The 18,709-nt window shown below is 53.6% G+C and overlaps 1 protein-coding gene across 1 annotated transcript; it reads left to right on the top strand.

Annotated features, from left to right (window-relative positions):
* Positions 1 to 11,851: 11,851 nt before the first annotated feature.
* LOC136641857 (protein huluwa-like) lies at positions 11,852 to 18,424 on the top strand. Its single transcript, XM_066617942.1, has 3 exons — positions 11,852 to 12,496; positions 15,460 to 15,673; positions 17,851 to 18,424. The coding sequence occupies exons 1-3, from the start codon at positions 12,077 to 12,079 to the stop codon at positions 18,021 to 18,023; spliced, it is 807 nt and encodes a 268-aa protein (XP_066474039.1). The 5' UTR covers positions 11,852 to 12,076; the 3' UTR covers positions 18,024 to 18,424.
* Positions 18,425 to 18,709: the final 285 nt, after the last annotated feature.

Below are 18,709 nucleotides of genomic sequence, written 5' to 3'. Positions count from 1 at the left end.
CCTTCATTAGGGAATCCCTCCTTTGCCCTCCCCAGAGCCTTGTGAGGCAGGCCAGGCCATGGCAAGCCTCGTTTCAGAAAGGAGGATGTGAGGCTGAAAGAGAGTAGCTGGCAGAAAAAGTGACAGCCCCATCCTAACCCACTTTCCAGGGCTGATGCAACAGTAATGCAGCCCCCAAGTCAGGGAACAAATATTTCTGATCTTGAGGAGGCCTTTGTGACTGCCCCCCACCAGAGAGCCCTGTTGCCACAGCTGCCTCGGTGCTGGAAAGTGGGTTAGGATTAGTCTGGTCACTAGAGTCAGGACCCAGCTCCACATCTGCTGCCCTCCGAGCCACACTGAGAGGTCTCCAGCATCCTTGTCTATAGAGGCACCCTCCTTATCTATCAAGTTAAGGGTTGTTTTGTCATTGTTCCCCCCCCTTGTTTTCTTGCTGCTTCTGTTCTTGCCAAGCGGGGGAGGCATTAATGAGCCATGTCCTCATCTCACCCCGAGACAAGTCTCCTCCTGGCTGCCAGCTGTGCTGTTTTCTTCCCCTTCCTGCTTCTGTGACACAAAAGTCACTCACAATCCTGGCAGCTTCCTCTAAGAGGTAGCACAGCCTTCCCTCCTCTCCTCTGATCCCTCTCTGTCCTGGCAGGCAGCTGCTGACATGGAGCGTTATTGAGGACCAGAAAGTTCCTGCCTTAGGCTTGCAAAATGCTCATGACAAGTCCTTGAAGAAACAAAGGGCCTTCCTGGAACAGCTCTAGGGGCCCTTTTTTTCATTGCATTTTGGCAAAGCACAGACTGCTGCCAATCTGGCCAGCTGGGTGGGCTCTGAGTAATGCTGGAGCACAGCCTTCCCCATGGGACTCTTCCTACACTCTATAGCGGGGTCTCCAAACTTTTTGGCCAGAGGGCCGCATCAAATATCTGGCGTGGAGGTATTTATATATATATAAATAAATTTATATTTATTTAAATATAAAATTTAAATAAATAAATTAGAGGTGGAACTTAGATGAGTGAATAAATAAATGAATGAATGGACTCATTCATTCAACCTCTGGCCCTCAGAACACCCTCCAGACATAATCAGCGCACAATTCTGGTCATGTTCAGTTGAGAGGGCCAGAGATTTTCAGGGGACAAGAGGTTGGCCAGGCAGGAAAGAGGCTTCCTGCAAGCCGCATCTGACCCCCAGGCCGGGGTTTGGAGACCCCTGCTCTATAGGGAGAAAGAACCACTGATTCATTGCTGCATCTCAAGGTAACTGCATCCATTTTTGTCTAGAGGAATTGCCCACACACATAGTAGCTGGCCAGCCATATGCAAGGCAGGGACTGTTTTGGGCAAACAAGGACATGGACCTCAGGCTGTGGTGCAACAGGAATGCAGCCAGCCAGGACACAGCCTGGGAGATTCTGGAGCCTGCAATGACTGGGAAAATAGCATATTCTCCTTTTCCTGACCTGCTGGTATGGAAGAACCAGGAGACATTCACTAAAATTGAGTTTTGGAAATGTAAGGACCGACAAAAGAAAATATTTCTTTACTCCTTGCCACAGGACATGGTGATGGCACCTTACCTAGATGCTTTTAAAAGGGGATTGGACAATTTCTGGAGGAAAAAATCCATCACGGGTTACATCACCTCAAGAGGTGGCACAAGTCCGAGGAGACCCATAGGGGAAAGCGCAAGCCTCTTGGTTTGCCTGTTCCAGTGCTGGGTAGGTTTGCACCCTTAGTCAGGAGGGGCCATTCAGGCAGCGGTATCTGCCTGCTGTCTTCTGCCGTGAAGACAGATGCAAAGAACTCATTTAATTTCTCTGCCATCTCCAAGTCTCCTTTTATCTCCCTTTTCCCTCCTTCACCATCCAGAGGGCCAACCACTTCTCTGGTGGGTTTCCTGCTTCTAAAATATTGGAAGAAGCTTTGATTATTCCCCTTAATGTTGCTGGCCATGCGTTCCTCATAGTCTCTCTTGGCTTCCCGTATCACCGTCTTACATTTCTTTTGCCACAGTTTATGTTCCTTTTTATTCTCCTCATTAGGGCAAGACTTCCATTTATGGAAGGAAGCTTCCTTGCCCTTCACAGCCTCTCTAACTTGGCTGGTTAGCCATGCGGGCACCCTCCTGGACTTAGTGGAACCCTTCTTTCTTTGCGGTATACACCTCTGCTGGGCCTCTATTACTGTTGCTTTAAGCAGCCTCCCTGCACTCTGGAGAGATTGGACTCTTTTTACCTTCCCTTTCAACTTCTTTCTAACTAGTCTCCACAGTACAGCCCCACTGTAGGCCTTGGGGTGGGGGGCTTAGTGCACATCCCTGAGGAGACTCTCTTGTGCTCGTGATCATCCCTGGCAGCAGGAGGAAGAGTTTTGGGGCACAGAATGATGTGAGGGGGCTGAAACCTGGAGCTGGTGCTGACGGACAAGACATGGGAGAGCTGTGAGTCAGAAATGTCTTTTGCAGCGAGAGCAGAGGGGAAGCTTAGCCCCTCCAAACTGAGCTGTCAAAATGTGGGGGCTCCCTTACATTGTGCAGGGCCACAACAACAGTCGTGGTGGAGGCGAGTCCCTCTCTCTGGTTGGGGCAGGGGTCTCCTTGTGCCTCATTTCAGACGGGCGCCTTTTCTCATTCCTGTCACCCTGCAAAATGCTTTTATGACTCCTCCTGTTGAAAGGTGGCATCTAAATGTTCTTCCTCAGAATAAGGTTGAGTACATGCGCATTTGCCCAGAGCTGCCGCCCACCTGCATCCCTGAGCAGACGATGCTGGTGTGTGCCTGACAAGTGGAGGGGCAGCCGGAGGGACTGAATGAATGAGGCCATCCACTCCCGCTTGCTTGCCTGTGAACGGATCTGTCTGGGGGTGTGCAAGCACGTCTGTGCGGGGGTGCACAGCTACGTGTGCCTGTGGGAGGAGAGGATCGCTTGCCACGTCACAGGATTCACTCTCACGCCTCTCACCCCCAAACTGCGGCTCTGGTGTCTGGTGGGAACATCTTGCAGTGTTGTGTAACTTCCGACGCCTTCAGTGCATAGAAACCTTTCTGGGGACAGAGAGGTGGAGGTTGGGACTGACATCAGCAGGTCCTGCCCCTCCAGGAGTAAATGCTTCTTCCTGGGCTTGAATGGGGGCTGGCAGGGAAGGGGGACCAGCTTCTCCCTACAGGCTTTGGGGCTACCACTCCCCTGGTTACCATGCATCATTGGTAGTTAAGGGGAGAGGTTTCCATGGCAACAGCCAATGTCATTGGTTGTGCGTACAAATCACCATCCCCATGCTTTGCATGGGAATCCCACTCAGGTATCAGGGGCAGCGGGTGGCAGTACCACCTGTGCTGCGTGGTGGGCATTCAAGGGGAAGAAGGCTCTGGGGCCATGCAGACATCTCTCTCACTACTTCTAGCTGACCATACCAGCCTGGCCAAAGGGCAGTGGAGATCTCTCTGGGCCTGAGTAAGCAGAAACCTCTCCAGGGAGGTGGAAAGAGACACACACTTGGCTCAGGGAAGGGGACAAAGACTGAGCAGAAGGGGCCAGGTGCCTTCTTTCACTGAGGATGGGAACCCTGAGAAATGGCATGGGGTGTGGATCAGAACTGCAGCATAGGGGGGAAGACCTCTTGCCTCCACTGGGGCCCCAACCAGACTGAGCCAAGGGCAAACCACAGCAGGGAAGGAGTGGCAGCAAAAGATGAGAGGCCCCTCCTCCTGCCACAGTCCAGATCCAGACCAGTCCCCACTCCCGTCCCTGCTACTTCACAGGGGAAGCCAAAGGGCAGAAGGGCTCACACAATGATGCTCAACTGGAGATGCCAGCGTGTCTCCAAGAGAGCTGTGAGGAGGCCATAAACGGGACACAGAGCCCAGAGGGGGCACCTGAGGGCACACCGTGGTTTTTCTGGAAAACTGCAATCTGCATGGAAGTGTAACTCCCCCATCTCTGTTCAGTGGCTTTGCGTGGATGGGGAAAGCGAGTGGTGCTGGACTGAGAGTCATCAGGCCCTGAAAAGATGCCTGCTCGTGCCCTTCTCTTGAACTACTTCAAGAGGAGCTGCCTTAACAGCAAGAGTCCAGGCCAGGCCGGGATGCCGTCCATCAGACAGAGCTAGCTGGTGCTTCCAGGCCTCACTGAGGGAGGGAGGGAGGGAGGGAGGGCAGCAGCAGTGGGCTGGCCAGATCCAGGCTGCTGGGGTCACTGGCGTTTGCTGGGCAGCAAGAGCCACGAGGTCAAATGGGAGCATCTGGCATTTTCTTGCCCTTTCAAAGCAACTGCCGTTGCCATGGCTGCACAGTGGTTGCCATGCCAGCACAGCCTTTGCTAGGGTACAGCAGCTGCACAGGCAGGGCAGGAGGGGCTCTGCTAGGTCCCAGCTGTCCGACGAAGCCCGGAGGGTTCTGGTGCACTGCACAGCACACAACCCCCGGGGTTCAGGCAGGCACCAAAGTGGCAGGAGGGTCACCTGGGGAAGGGGAGGCTCATGCAGGGAACCAAAGGAGCAGAACCAGAGACCCAGGTCTGAGAGGCCTCTCCTCACTGGGCCTTCCAAGGGCAGGTTTGCTGGATGCTGCCCTTGCCTGGTGAGTGGCAGAGGAGGCTCCAGCAAGCAGCCAGTCCTGTCTGCATAGCTACCTGCCTCTACTGAGAGGCTGCCATAACCAGGGAGCCCTGGCTGATCCATGGCAGTGCCTGAAAAGGTGGCCATCCATTCTTCCCACTTGCCACTACCAATATCCCTGCTGCTAACCGCTCGTAAAGGGTCATACAGCGTTGTCCTGGCTGTCCACTCCCCAGAGAGTCCAGGCCACAGCAGGGCGGGGGGTGTCCCCAGCTCATCCTGGACCAAGCCTGCCCCTCTGCACTTCAGGCCCACAGCTCTCCAACAGGCCCCCCCCCCAGCAGAGTTCTGAGGATGAGGGTGATGACTACTGTGGGCATCTTGGTAGGCTTCCAGGATTACGGCTGGGCATTTCCCTAAATATGCCCGAGGGAATAACTTGCACAAGGCGCCCCTTCCCCCGGGTCTGTCCACAGCCAGAGTGGTGCTTCAGCCCCTGGAGAGGGAAATTCTTTGGAAACGTCACATAATTCTTTGAAAAGGTCAACAGGCATGTGGATGTGGGAGAACCCATGGACATTATATATCTGGACTTTCAGAAGGCGTTCGACACGGTCCCTCACCAAAGGCTACTGAAAAACTCCAGTCAGGGCAGGTCCTCTCCTGGATTGGGACCTGGATGAAGACCAGGAAACAGAGAGTAGGTGTCAATGGACAATTCTCACAGTGGAGAAAAGTGAAAAGCGATGTGCCCCAAGGATCTGTCCTGGGACTGGTGCTTTTCAACCTCTTCATAAATGACCTGGAGACAGGGTTGAGCAGTGAGGTTGCAAAATTTGCAGACGACACCAAACTTTTCAGAGTGGTGAAGACCAGAAGTGATTGTGAGGAGCTCCAGAAGGATCTCTCCAGACGGGCAGAATGGGCAGCAAAATGGCAGATGCGCTTCAATGTAAGTAAGTGTAAAGTCATGCACATTGGGGCAAAGAATCAACACATATTAGCTAGTAGGTTCTGAGCTGTCTGTAACAGATGATGGTGGACAGCTTGATGATAGTGTCGACCCAGTGTATGGTGGTGGGGAAGAAGGCTAATTCCATACTTTGGATCATTAGAAAAGGTATTGACAATAAAACAGTTAATATTATAATGCCTTTGTACAAATCAATGGTAAGGCCACACCTAGAGTATTGCATCCTCTGGTCACCGCATCTCAAAAAGGACTTGGTGGAAATGGAAAAGGTGCAAAAGGGAGCAACCACAATGATTACTGTGTTGGGGCACTGTCCTGATGAGGAAAGGCTACGGCGTTTGGGCCTCTTCAGCCTAGAAAAGAGACGCCTGAGGGGGGACATGATTGAGACATACAAAATTATGTAGGGGATGGATAGAGTGGATAGAGAGATGCTCTTTTCCCTCTCACACAACACCAGAACCAGGGGACTTCCACTAAAATTGAGTGTTGGGAGAGTTAGAACAGACAAAAGAACATATTTCTTTATCCAGCATGTAATTAGTATGTGGAACTCCTTGCCACAGGAAGCAGTGATGGCATCTTGCTAGATGCCTTTAAGCAGGGATTGGACAAATTTTTGAAGGAAAAGTTCATCATGGGTTACAAGTGATGGTAGGTATATGCAAGCTCATTGCCAAATGCAGATTACCAAATGCAGGGGAGGGCACCAGGATGCAGGTTGTGTCTTGTTGTCTTGTGTGCTCCCTGAAGCATTTGGTGGGCCATTGTGAGATACAGAAAGCTGGATTAGGTGGGCCGAAAGGCCTGATCCAGCATGGCCCTTCTTATGTTCTTATAAAAGGGCCATGACACAGAGGGACCCTGTTCCTCTGAGTGGCTGAGTTGCAGCAACCAGATCTGCATCATTCCGAGTCAGCCACAAACCTGCCTGCTTGTGACCTGCCAAGGGCAACCCAGGAGCTGTCCAGGAGGGCCCCCAAAGGGCTCCACAGATCAGCCCCCTGCAATCTCAAGAACACAGGGCTTGGGCCACCACAGTTGGCTAGCAGGCTACATAAGACTTGGTGGGTTGCAGGCTATGCTGACCTCGCTCACCCCCACAAAGTCTGGAGCAATGGAAAGAGTCCCTTTGGGGCAGCCAGGGAAGAGAACAAGCTCCTGGAAAGCTCTGCCAAGTCCACAAGCTGCAAAACCTGCAAGAGGGCAGCCTGCTTCCCATGTGAGGAAACGGCCTCTTACCGAGTCTGCCTGATAGCCCCCCTCACTCAGTATTGTCAACACAGACCAGCAGCAGTACGCCAGGGCTTCAAGTGGGAATTTTGCTGTGCTCTGCCTGGAGCTGCTGCCAGGCATGGAATCCAGGCCCTTCTGGAGGACAGGCATGGGTGCTGTGGATGAGCTTGGCTTCCTGGAATCCAGCCTCTCTCCATCTCAGTCTCCCAGAGGCAGCCCATCCCGCCTTGCTCCACATGTACCTCTCTCTTTTCCCCCACAAGTTTCTAGGTGGGGGAATTGTGCAGTGGCTCCAGCAGGAAGAGGCTTAAAAGGCTTGGAGCTGACCTCAGGCCAAGGTCAGTGTCCTTAGTCTTGGGCATCTTGGGCCCCCTCAGGCCCAGCTCCAAAGAAATGAACGTGCAGTGCCCGAGCAGCCGGCTGATTGATGCAGCCCCCAGCGAGATAATCAGACAGCTTGGAACAGGCAGAAAATAGCTCCATTCAGAATGTGCCTGAGCAGCAGCCCCCTTCCCTCCCTCCCCCGTCCTCTCTCCTAGCGCGTAGGCTTGTGCAGCAGCAGGGATGGATGATGGCCTCCCTGCCTCCACATCAGCTCCAATCAGTGGTGTAAGAAGAGGGTGGCCAGGGCCCGGGGGCAGCCCTGGATGCCAGGCTGCGGGGGATGGGTGTCCGAGAGGGTGCCCCAAGATGGCAGTGGGGGTGACCCTGGCTGCAGCCACAGTTTGGCTAGTGCCGGCTGGAGCTGCCCACAAGTAGCTGTATTGGTATGGTTATATATATCAAGTTACAAACTTTATATAAATATAAAATATAGAAACTTACAAAATTTGTGTTTGTGTGAGAGACAGAGAGAGTTCAATAAAAGAAAATGTTCACTGTCTGCACTTCTTCTCTGGCCATTATTATTATTCATTTCATATCATGACTATTACTGAAAATAATTTTTTAATCTATGTTTTTATTGTATTATATTAATTACAATTACAAACAGAAATAAAGATATTACAGGTTGTGTGGCAAATGTGGAAATCTCAAACTACATTTCTTTGTTCTGTTATAATATCATACAAAAATTTAGTTATCAATTCTTAAGCAATCTACACTTATTAAAAATATATTTTCAACAACAACAACAAAAAACTTTAAATTAAACATTACTGAAAATAATTTTGTCATAATTTGGTGCCAAAAATGTATGGGCCCCAGGTGCCAAATGACCTTGGCACGCCACAGGCTCCGAACCTAGCAGGCCACTGGGGGGGGGTCCCCTTGTGTTCATATTTAGACACATAGCTCTTTGTTGTGGGATGCAGAGTGTACCCCACAGAATAGTTGTGAAGTCATCCCTTCAGAGCATCCCTTCAGACTGCAAGTGCCAGATGTGGTTTGAGACCACCATGCTCTGCATTTCCAAGCACATCACACATGAGCCACACTCCCAAATGCTCCTCTGCATTTAATGGAGTTAAGATGTGCTGCAAGACCAAGATTCAGGTTCTGTTCTCCAAACTGGTACATTTTGGATGAAGCACTCCAGAATTTGGTTGCGTCAACGTTGTACAAGGCTGCACCCGGCAAGAACACCCCAGTGGGGAAAACACTGGACGCTCCACTCTGCCCCTCCTCACTCCAAGAGGACAGGGGTCCTTGCTCATGATTCCGCAGCTTCAGGCATGTTGGGAACTACTGAGAAAGGAACCAAACTGGGGGAAAGTGGTGCACCTGCCCCTCCCAGGACCGGACCTCTGAACTGGCTGTTGCACAAGGGGAATGCAGGAGAAAGGCGAGCCCCTCCAGCAGCAGCACTTGCTCCCTGAATGCAGCTGCCCTGGGCAGGAGACCCAGCAACCCTTCCTAGGAGGATCCTCTTCTGCTCCCAGAGCTGTCACACTTCCCACCTGCACAGAGAGGGCTTATTGAGCAGGATGCCACCTCGCCTCTGTGTTCCTGAGTGCCTCACTTCGCACCTTGCACAACACCCACACTTGCTGGGTGTTTATTTGCAGCCCACCAACCCACACACCGCCTCCAGCTATCTCTTAGCTGGGATCCAGCCAGACTTGGAGGTGCGCCTCCTTCTCTCTTTGTGGACTCACACATGCACACGACCTGCACCCAAAATAGGAGAGCAGCACAGGGCCTGGGTGCAGGCCAGGGAGGCTCAGATTCAACTCCCTGCAGGGCCCAAGGCTATGCGGGTGACCACTAAGCCCCACGGCATCCCCTCACCCTAAAGGACCTCACAGGGGCGTTATGACAAAATGAGGGGGAACCATGTGCAGCCCCTTTGTCTCACACATGCTCTCTCTCTCTTCAATCACAGAGCCTGCTGGTGATTGGGAGGGGTCCATGCAGTCACCTGGAAAGGGAGCCTGGGATGTGCACCCTCACAGCCCAGTCAGGGCTACCCTGACTGCCCAGCTGCCTCCCGCGAACAATAAGCAGCAGCAGGGAGCACAGCCCGTCATACACTGCTCAGAATGGCTGCAGGACCACCAGGAGCCCTAAGCCAGTCCCTGAAGCAGTTTGCCAGCACTCCAGGCACCACAGTGCTGCTGCACAGAGTTGATCTCTGAATCTTGTGCTGGGGGAAGGGGGCACAGCAACACACCGTTTGCTTGTGAGAGGAGGCCCACAGGTGTGAGCAGTGCATGTCCTTTGCAGAAGGTGGCACCTGGCAGTGCACATCTAGAGGGCTTGTGGCAAAGCTGGCAATACAGACAGGATGGGGTTTCAGGGGTGGGGATGGGGTTGCAGAGCTCCTATGCAGGCACACTCCTCCAGGGACACAGCTACAGTCTTGCCTGAAAGCCTGGAGGAACCCCAGCTGCCAACCTGTCTGCGTGTGGTCCCTGGAAGACCTCCATCATCACGCTCTGGTGCCAGCCACCGGGGCTCTGGCCGTGACACCTCCTGGGTGACCTTGGGTCAGTCACTGTTTCTCAGCCTCACCTACCTCACAGGGTTGTTGTGAGGGGTTAGGAGCTATAGACATCACCCTGAGCTCCTCGGAGCAAAGGCAGTATAGAAGAGAGAGAGGGTTTCAACCAACCAACCCCCCCCCCCATCCAGATATGGAGTGGTTGCTATGGCTATTCAGAATATAAAGGAAAGGCCCCCTCTGTATGCTCCCTCTTCATTACAACCAGTTCACTCACTCCAGAACTTAAACATGGCTTTGGAGAACTGGTTGGGGCTGCAGCTGTTTCCTTGCATGACATGTAATTAGCCTGTGGAAGGCATGGTGATGACATGGGTGGTGTTCCAGGGGGGCTGGACCCATTCATGCAGGCCCAGAGGGCTGTTACGCATCATGGTGGCTACCAGCAAACCCAGCAGCAGCAATAATGGAGGGGAGCAGCCCACCGGAGAGGAGTCTGCCCTCCTTCCTTTCTCCTTGCAAGCTTCCCAGGGGCAGCTGGTGGGTCACTGCAGGTCTCAGGATGCTGGACTAGGTGGCCCCTTGGGCCTAATCTAGTGGGCATGTCTCAGGATATAGTGGAAATGGAAAAGGTGCAAAAGAGAGTAACCAAAAGAATTACTGGGCTGGGGCACCTTCCTTAGGAGGAAAGGCTACAGTGTTTGGGGCTCTTCAGCCTAGAAAAGAGTCGCCTGAGAGGGGACGTGATTGAGACATACAAAATCATGCAGGGGATGGACAGTGGATAGAGAGACACCCTTTTCCCTCTCACATAACACCAGGACCAGGGGACAGCCATGGAAGTTGAGTCTTGGGAGAGTTAGACAATATTTAAAAATATTTAAAAAATATTTCTTTACTCAGTGTATAATGGGTCTGTGGAACTCCTTGCCACAGAATGTAGTGATGCCATCTTGCCTGGATACCTTTAAGTGGGGATTGGACATATTTCTGGACAAAATGTTCCTCATGGGTTTCAAGTCATGGTAGGCATGTTGTAAGCTCTTGGTTTTAGAGGCAGCTGCCTCTGATTGCCAGATGCAGGGGAGGGCACCGCGACACAGGTTGTGTCTGTTATCTAGTGTGCGCCCTGAAGCATTTGGTGGGCCACTGTGAGATGGGCCTTTGGCCTGATCCAGCGGGGCTCTTCTTGTTTCAGAAGCGGGCTGTCTGCATGCCAGACACAAGGGACGGTGCTGGGTGTGGGTCTCCTGAGGTCTTGGGTGCTCCAGGAGGCATGGGGGGGGGCCACTGGGAGCTGCTGGAGCTGGCCTTGGTGGCCTGCGTGGGCCCGATCCCGCGGGGCTCTTCTGCTGCCACTGCTTTTCCCATCCCAAGGGAAATGGGGCTCCTTCGCAGGCAGCAGCAGGCAGATGCCCTATGGGCTCCCCCTTCCCAAGACCAGGAGGCTGTGCCTGTACCCAGCACGGGTGGGCACCCGTGAAGGCTCCACCGCCATCACCTGCCCAGTCCCAGGCCCCTGCAGAGGCCTCCGGGGGGTCTCAGCACCACATCCTGTGGCGAGGAGTTCCACAGACCAACCACACGCTGGGTGGAGAAATGTCCCTTGCGCTTGAGGCCGCCAGGGAGGGTCCGCTCGCTTCCGCACTCCCCGCCCGTCCTCCGTCCTGCCTCCCCGGGAACCCAGGCGGGCGACGAGCAGGCGCCCCCTCCTCAAAGGGCAGCAGGGAGGACGAGGCAGCGCGAAGCAGCGCGGAGGGCCGGCGAGGAGGCGGGGGTCGGGCTGCGGGTGCCCGTCGGAGAGGCTGCGGCGGTGGCGTAGCTGGGGGGGGGAAGCAGACAGCCTGGCAGGGAGGTTCAGCGCGGCCGGCGGGCAGGCGGCTCCGAAGGGAGGGGCCGGCCGCGCTGAGCCTCCCTGCCAGGCTGGCTGCTCCGCCACCGGCCGGGACCCCCGCGGAGGTGCAGAGGAGGACTTCGCTCCCGCCGGCCCGGCTCGCGTCTGCTCTCGGCTCTGGGCGGGTCGCGGGAGTCGGGCGGGGCAGGAGGAGGACTCGCGCTGGCAGGGCTGCCCCGCCCGCCCCCAGCACCGGCGCAGCACGCGTGTTCGCTGCGCCCCATCGGCACAGCTGCGCCGGCGGGGAACTGGGTCGGGCCGGGCCCTCAGGCGGCCCTGCTGAGCCGAGCCTCCCGCAGCCCCTCCGGGGCGACCCCGAGCCCCGCTCAGCTGAGGCCAGGCGCAGCGAGGGGACGCGGCGAAGGAGCTTCCAGGAGCTTCCTCCCCGCCCCGCCCAGTCGAGGGGCGGCACCTGCATTCCAGTCCACGGGAGGCCGCTGCGTCCATCCCCCTGCGGGTGGTTCTCGCTCACGAATACTCCCCCGCCTGCGCCCTGCACGCTGCCCAGCAGCCTTGGCTCGCCCGCTAGCCCTGCCCGGCATGGAGCCCTTGGGAGGCCTGGAGGCCTTGCAGGGCACTCTGCGCCTGCTGGTGGGCCTGCTGGTGCTCTGCCTCGCCCTCCTCTTCCTCCTGAACGGGCTTTCTGTGCTGCGCTGGAGGCCGGCCTGGCCGAGGGGCTCAGGGAAGGCGCCCGGCCAGGCTCCCCCCACTTCCCCTCCGCTCCTCCAGGTGCTCCCCAGTGGCGCTGTGGCCAGGCACGGCCAGCCGCTCTGGACTCCAGCAGCCAGGCTCCTGACCTCTCCGCGTCCTGGGGGGGCTGCTGGACTGCGCGGCTGGAGAGAGCCTCTGGGGCCCAGACCCCCCCTCTGCAGCCAAGGAACTGCTTCCTCTGCCAGTGACCTCAACAAGCACCCCGTGTTGGTGCCTCCCAACTCCCCTGTCACCACCACAGGTTCTCGTGTAAGTGTATGGCGGGGGGTGTGTGTGTGTGTGGAAGCCTCCTGTGGGCACAGTTTCCTCTGGCTCCCCTTCCCATGGGCTGTGCTCCAGGCAACACTGGTACCTCTACCCTTGTGGAGATTTCTGGTCCTTTCCATCTTTGGAGAGTGCAGAGCTGACCATGGGTGGCCTCTTGCCCTGTGGCTTGAGGGACAAGATCTCTCTCTGCCCAGGCCTCTGAAACAGGAGGGACAAAAGGAACCCGCCACAAAATGTGTTTCCGCAGCTCTCACACCCCACTGGCTCAAGAAGCCCCCCGTGTTCTGTTGTTGTTTTTCCGACAGACATCTCAGCATTTTGTGGCTTGGGAGGCCTGTTCACTCTGCATCAGGTTCTTTCAGTTCACAAATATCTCTGCTTTGGCATTCCTGGGGAGCCCCAGAGGAATGCAGAGACTGCTACCTTGTTTTGTGTTCAAACTGATAGTGAACTCTGGCGGTGGGGTGCCTGTCAGTAGATAGATGAGAGTGGCCCCCAATAACTGATGTGGTGTATGCATCCTCCTAGGAGTAAGTCCCACTGGACTTGGTGGGGTTTACTTCAGAGTATACTTGCCCTAGATCATGTTGCTGGGTGGATGGGAGTCTTCTGCACAAAACCAGCCTTGCCTTTCATGCTTTCTCTCTTGGTGCACGTCTGGGTGTGAGTGTTGCAGGCTGGCTCTTTCACAGAACTGCAGCTCTGATGTTAACACTGACAGTTGTTTCTACTCCAGGCAGATCCCTTCTCTCTAGGACTTGTCAGTCTGTTTTCTCTCTTTAATTCTTGGATACACCAGAAAAAAAAAGTGCAGCTTTTTTGCCCCCCCCCTTTTGAAAATGAGTGAGCAGAAGTTTTGGAGTGGAGTGAATTCCCAGAAATCACCATCTTTGGGGGGGGGGTCCCATTTCAGTTCTAGTTACCTACCCAGGGCACAGTGGTAGGAACTTTAGAAACCATTAGATAGGAGCCATTGAGCAGGGGCTGTTCTTCAGGCTCTTCCAGAACTTCAGAGAGCTTCAGTTCAATGCCCGGTTCTGTCTCCAAGCTAAGGCTGCAAACAAGGACTGAATGGGCAGATTGAGGATGGTTAGAGGCCTGCTGCCCAGTTAATCAGTGGGCCTGGTGGAAGTAAGTGCCCCAGACTCTCAGAGTGTCTCTCTCTGCAGGCTGTCTTGGTGACCCTGCCCTGTCTTACCTTGGTCGCCGCATCTCAAAAAAGACATAGTGGAAATGGAAAAGGTGCAAAAGAGAGCGACTAAGATGATTACGGGGCTGGGGCACCTTCCTTATGAGGAAAGGCTACGGCGTTTGGGCCTCTTCAGCCTAGAAAAGAGGCGCCTGAGGGGGGACATGATTGAGACATACAAAATTATGCAGGGGATGGACAGAGTGGATAGGGAGATGCTCTTTACACTCTCACATAATACCAGAACCAGGGGACATCCACTAAAATTGAGTGTTGGGCGGGTTAGGACAGACAGAAAATATTTCTTTACTCAGCGTGTGGTTGGTCTGTGGAACTCCTTGCCACAGGATGTGGTGATGGCGTCTGGCCTGGACGCCTTTAAAAGGGGATTGGACAAGTCTCTGGAGGAAAAATCTATTATGGGGTACAAGCCATGATGTGTATGCGCAACCTCCTGATTTTAGAAATGGGTTATGTCAGAATGGCAGATGCAAGGGAGGGCACCAGGATGAGGTCTCTTGTTATCTGGTGTGCTCCCTGGGGCATTTGGTGGGCCGCTGTGAGATACAGGAAGCTGGACTAGATGGGCCTATGGCCTGATCCAGTGGGGCTGTTCTTATGTTCTTATGACTGAAAGGAAATGCAAAGTTGCATTTTCTTCAGTGCAGACACCTAGGAAGTGGCCACGTGGTATTTCAGGACCACTGTCTGTTTCTAGCAGTCACAGAGCCTGGGCCTCTGCCAAGTGCTGGTCAAGATAACTCTCAAGTAGACCTACCACAATCTGGAAGAGCCCTAAGTGTGTTTATTTTGAACTCACTCTGAACCTGCTGGGTGACTGCTGGTTGGCCTGTATTCCTGAACTGAAGGGGAAAGTGTGGTCCTCCTAAGAAACGTGGTGGTTAAATTCCGGACTTCAGAGAAATTTCCCTTCTTCCTTTCTTCAGGGTCTTCCAAGGCACCCTCAAACAGTCTTTGCAGTGGACAGAAACAGGAGGTTTCTGTAAGACCATGTTTTATTTTTGTATTAACCATGCTTCTGAAACACATTGTGATTGAGCACCTCTTTTCTGCAAGCAAGTCCCACCTGGGCTCTGTAGGGTTTACATCCTGAACCAGTTAGGCAGCAGGGAGGGACTGGGAGGCGAACTGGCCAGCCTCCTCCCTTTCCCAGCTCTTCCCGCCTGCCTAAACAGGTTTCCAGCCTTGCCAGCTGTTTTCCTGCCACTCTCCCCTACACCCACCTTCACAAAACTTAAGCCTTATCCTGTTCTGTTACTCTTGGATGCTGTCAGAACTGATGGGCGCTCTTTACCCCTTGCCATTGAATGGACCACAGCCAAGTCCATTCCAACCAACATCCAAAGTAGGGTGTAATTTTGGGAAGATGCCCTGAGTTCCAGCCTGTCCAGTTGCAGTGGGAATGGAAGCCCTTGTGCTTTCATGGGTTGGGGGAACCGGTTACTCCTGCAATGGGAGAGGGCATCTATGAAGGCTAGCATCTTAGGAGCAGCCTGTCAAGTCTAGAAAGTGGCACACAGCAAGAGCTCAGGGTAGCCAACTGAGGACTAAGGTGGCCATTCCTATGAGCCACCCAGCGACTGACTTTTCTCCCCCAGCATGACCTTAGGAATAAATGGGTCCCTGTTCCAGAAAAACCACTTTGCTACCTGGCAGGCAGGGCATGCACATGCCTTGGGGGAGGCAACTGAATGGTGCCATCTTACCAGCTGCAACTGACCCCTTTGCTGCGCAGGGTGTCCCAGGCAGGGGCTTCAGCAGCTGCCACACCAGCACCCAGAGCAAGCTCCGCAGCTGCAGCAGGACGGTGTGGCCCTCCCATGTGCACTTGGCACCTTTTGAGTACGGCAGCAGCATCCAGCGCAATGAGGAGAGGACTGGCCTCAATTCAGCCAACTTCACGGCCTCACAGGGACCAGGTCTGGATTCAAACTTCGGAGCCAGTGCAGGTGAGCGGCTGCCAGGTGGCCCATCAATGGTGGGAGGGAAGAGGGCTGCTTGGTGTGGGTTAGATCCTGCCATGTTTAGTCCCAGGAGCCTCTGTTCAGAGAAGGGCAATGTGAAGCTGGAAAGCGATCTTGAGGGTGCCTGAAGAAGTCGGGACCTTCTGGGATGACTGGCTGGTGGACATAGCTATGCAAAGCCCAGAGAAGATCTTGTGAGGTGAAGGCATTCGGCAGGTGCTTGCCATTCCAGTGAGCACAAGCAAGAAGCACAAAGGTAGGGGTTCATGTCCACCCTAGAGCCATTTATTTGAGCCCATCTGCCATTCCTGGGGAGGTTGTATGAACAGGGTTCCTCTTGCTTTCAATTGCTTGTTTAACCCATTTTTGTCCAGCCCACAGATGTACACATTTTATCCCAGTTGTGTATATGCAATATTGGGCAGAAATGGCTTATAAACCATTTCCTCCCTCATTTCTTTTCATCAGCTGCTGAACTTACCAGCAGAATGATTTCTGTCCCTTGGAGATTGCCAAGTGACAGTCCCTCACAGAAAAATCTTCAAAGGGGGATTAGGCAGAAGAAAAACCTGAACTAGAATTTCTAATTAAACTTGACACCCTCATAGGACAGTGGGGGGCAGTTGAATCAAGACTTGGCTTGTTAATGCAGCGTTGATGGACTGGGCATTACTATGATGTGATGGTTGCTGTGTTAAGACTGTATGATTTTAGGCTTGTTACAGATCAGCCTGGTTTCATTTTCTCTTGCTGCTGTTGTGGGGGGGGGGGTGCGGGTGGGGGGGTAATTCTATAGCTGTCTGTACCACCCCCTGCGTGGGAGTTCACTTCACGCATTGTAGTGGACTGCAGTCTACAACAGATCTTGTGGAAAGAAACTCGTTAGTTCAAAGGGGCCACTCTGGATGTGTGTGAATATTCTGCCCAAGGCATTCTTGGTAATGCAGTCCAGGGCCTTTGAGAGGAATTTAATTGGGGTACAAAGTTTCTTTTGGGCTCCCTTACAAAAAGGGAACTGTGAAAGAGTGGGGGATGGTGGTGACAGGCAGGCAGAATGGAAAAGTCTTTGGAGCTCAGGTCTACCCACCCCATCAGTAGTGTCCCCAGCATCCCAAATCATGGTAGTGCCCCCAACATCCCTTGTGGGCAACAAGTCTGAGTAGATAGGAAAATGTCAGATGCCAGGAAATTTCTGGGCCCACTCCTTTGGCTCCTGGGCCCCCCTTGTGACCCTGGCCCTGGGTACAAATTACCTCCTTTACCCCCCTCTCCTAGGCCCTAATGCAGACAGTTCATGGTTTGTCCTTTACCTCCTGGGGGGGGGGGGGAACAAACATACATTTATTTTTGCTGCTGTCTTAGATGGCCTTGCAGATACCTGGGTAGGTGCGATTGCTTGGTTGGCTTTTCTAAAACTTCTGTACACCTCCATGTTCTTGTCTTTTGTGCCCTCCCTGAGCTTGGGGGGGGGGGGAAGAAGGGTGTCATCAGGGATTGTCCCAAGGAGGCACAGAATGCACCCTGATTTTTAAAAGCTCTTTGGGGGATGGATTTTGCTTCTCACAGGGACTAAATGATCACCAAATTGAAGATTAGGAAGGAATTTGCTGCCAAGTCTCAGATTCTTCTGCAATTCCCCAGATAAAGTGGGAAGGGGGAGAAGGCTGGTGTCTTGTAGCTTGGCTTGTTTGCATGAGTAGTCACTGCAGCATCTGTTCAGTACTTGGCTCTAGACTGAGTGTCTTGAGGTGTGAATGGGTGAGGGGAGCTGATGCATGGAGAGCCTGATCCTGGGTAGATTGCTCTGATCTAGTGCCCCAGTCCCCCTCTGAGCGAGGTCTGCATTCTGCAGTCTTCTCTGCCACACCAGACATGGCCCGCTTCATGTGTCATATTCCAGCCTCTTTATTGCCATTCTTTCCTCCAACTTGCCAAGAATCTTTGAATTCTGGTAACCAAAAAACTGGTTTTGGCAGTGTGAACCTAAATGGCATTGATAACACTTGCAACAAATTCATTTTTTGCTGGAATCTCATCCCTTTGGGAGCTTCTGAAGGCTTAATTTTCTTCTGAGTTCAAAGAAGGTAATTGCTGAGCAAGCAAAAGGGAGGTCTGTGAGGCATCCCAGCCGCCTCTCCTCCACTGCCACTTGTGTCTTGCAGGCATCTCTGTGCGCATCCTGTCCTCCGACAGTGAAGAGTCTCCAAGCGCAGCCCAGCCGCACCCCCAGCAGTTGGGGCAGTTTGAGTGGGACTACTATGACCCAGGCTACAAGCAGAGAACCCGCCTCCCCCAGCAGCTGCCTCAGATCTGCAGCAAACAGTACTGGCTGTAGCACAGGTCAGCAAGAGGGGGTCCATTGTGGCCGCCACCCTTCCTCAGGAGCTGCCTGGCTCATTTGAGTTTGCTACTGTCTTTGGCCATGAGCTCTACCTCCTGCAATAGAATTTCTGTAGCTTGGATGTTGATGGGGAAATGAGACATTTGCACCCAGGGGCGTGTACATATGTCACTCACTTGACTGGACTTGCATTCACAAGTGCACAGCTGTCCACTCTGTCAGCTACAACTCAACAGAACACATCATAGCAAACACTGGAAAGAACCTTGATAGACCCAGCACTGGTATTCACCTTCTTGTTCTTCACAAGTCACAAAGGGTATCTACACAGCAAGGGCAAATTCTAAGACAAACAGCCTCAACAGAGCCTGTCTTTGTGCTTTGCGTTTCTCATTAAAGAGATGACCTTTTTTCCATGGCTTAGCTGCATGTTTTGAAGACAGGAGCCTGCTAGCTGCTGCAGCCCACAGGCACTGGCCTGACTACATCACCAGAAGCAGAAAAAGCCATCCCATCAGCCAGACCTTTGGTCCACCTCATTCTGTGCTGCCTGGCAAGGTCTCTCCAGGCTGCTGGGGAGAAATTCCTGCTCTATCTGGAGATTGGGGGGGGGGGGCGCTTCTGTATGCAAAGAAGCTGCAGCTCCTTCCATGCAGGCAGGACAGGTGTTTGTCAAGGAG

The sequence above is a fragment of the Tiliqua scincoides genome, chromosome 2 (genome assembly GCF_035046505.1).
Source record: "Tiliqua scincoides isolate rTilSci1 chromosome 2, rTilSci1.hap2, whole genome shotgun sequence".
Classification (NCBI taxonomy): Eukaryota; Metazoa; Chordata; class Lepidosauria; order Squamata; family Scincidae; genus Tiliqua; species Tiliqua scincoides.
Note: the sequence above shows the minus strand (reverse complement) of the source record. Positions and strands in the feature narration are given on the sequence as shown.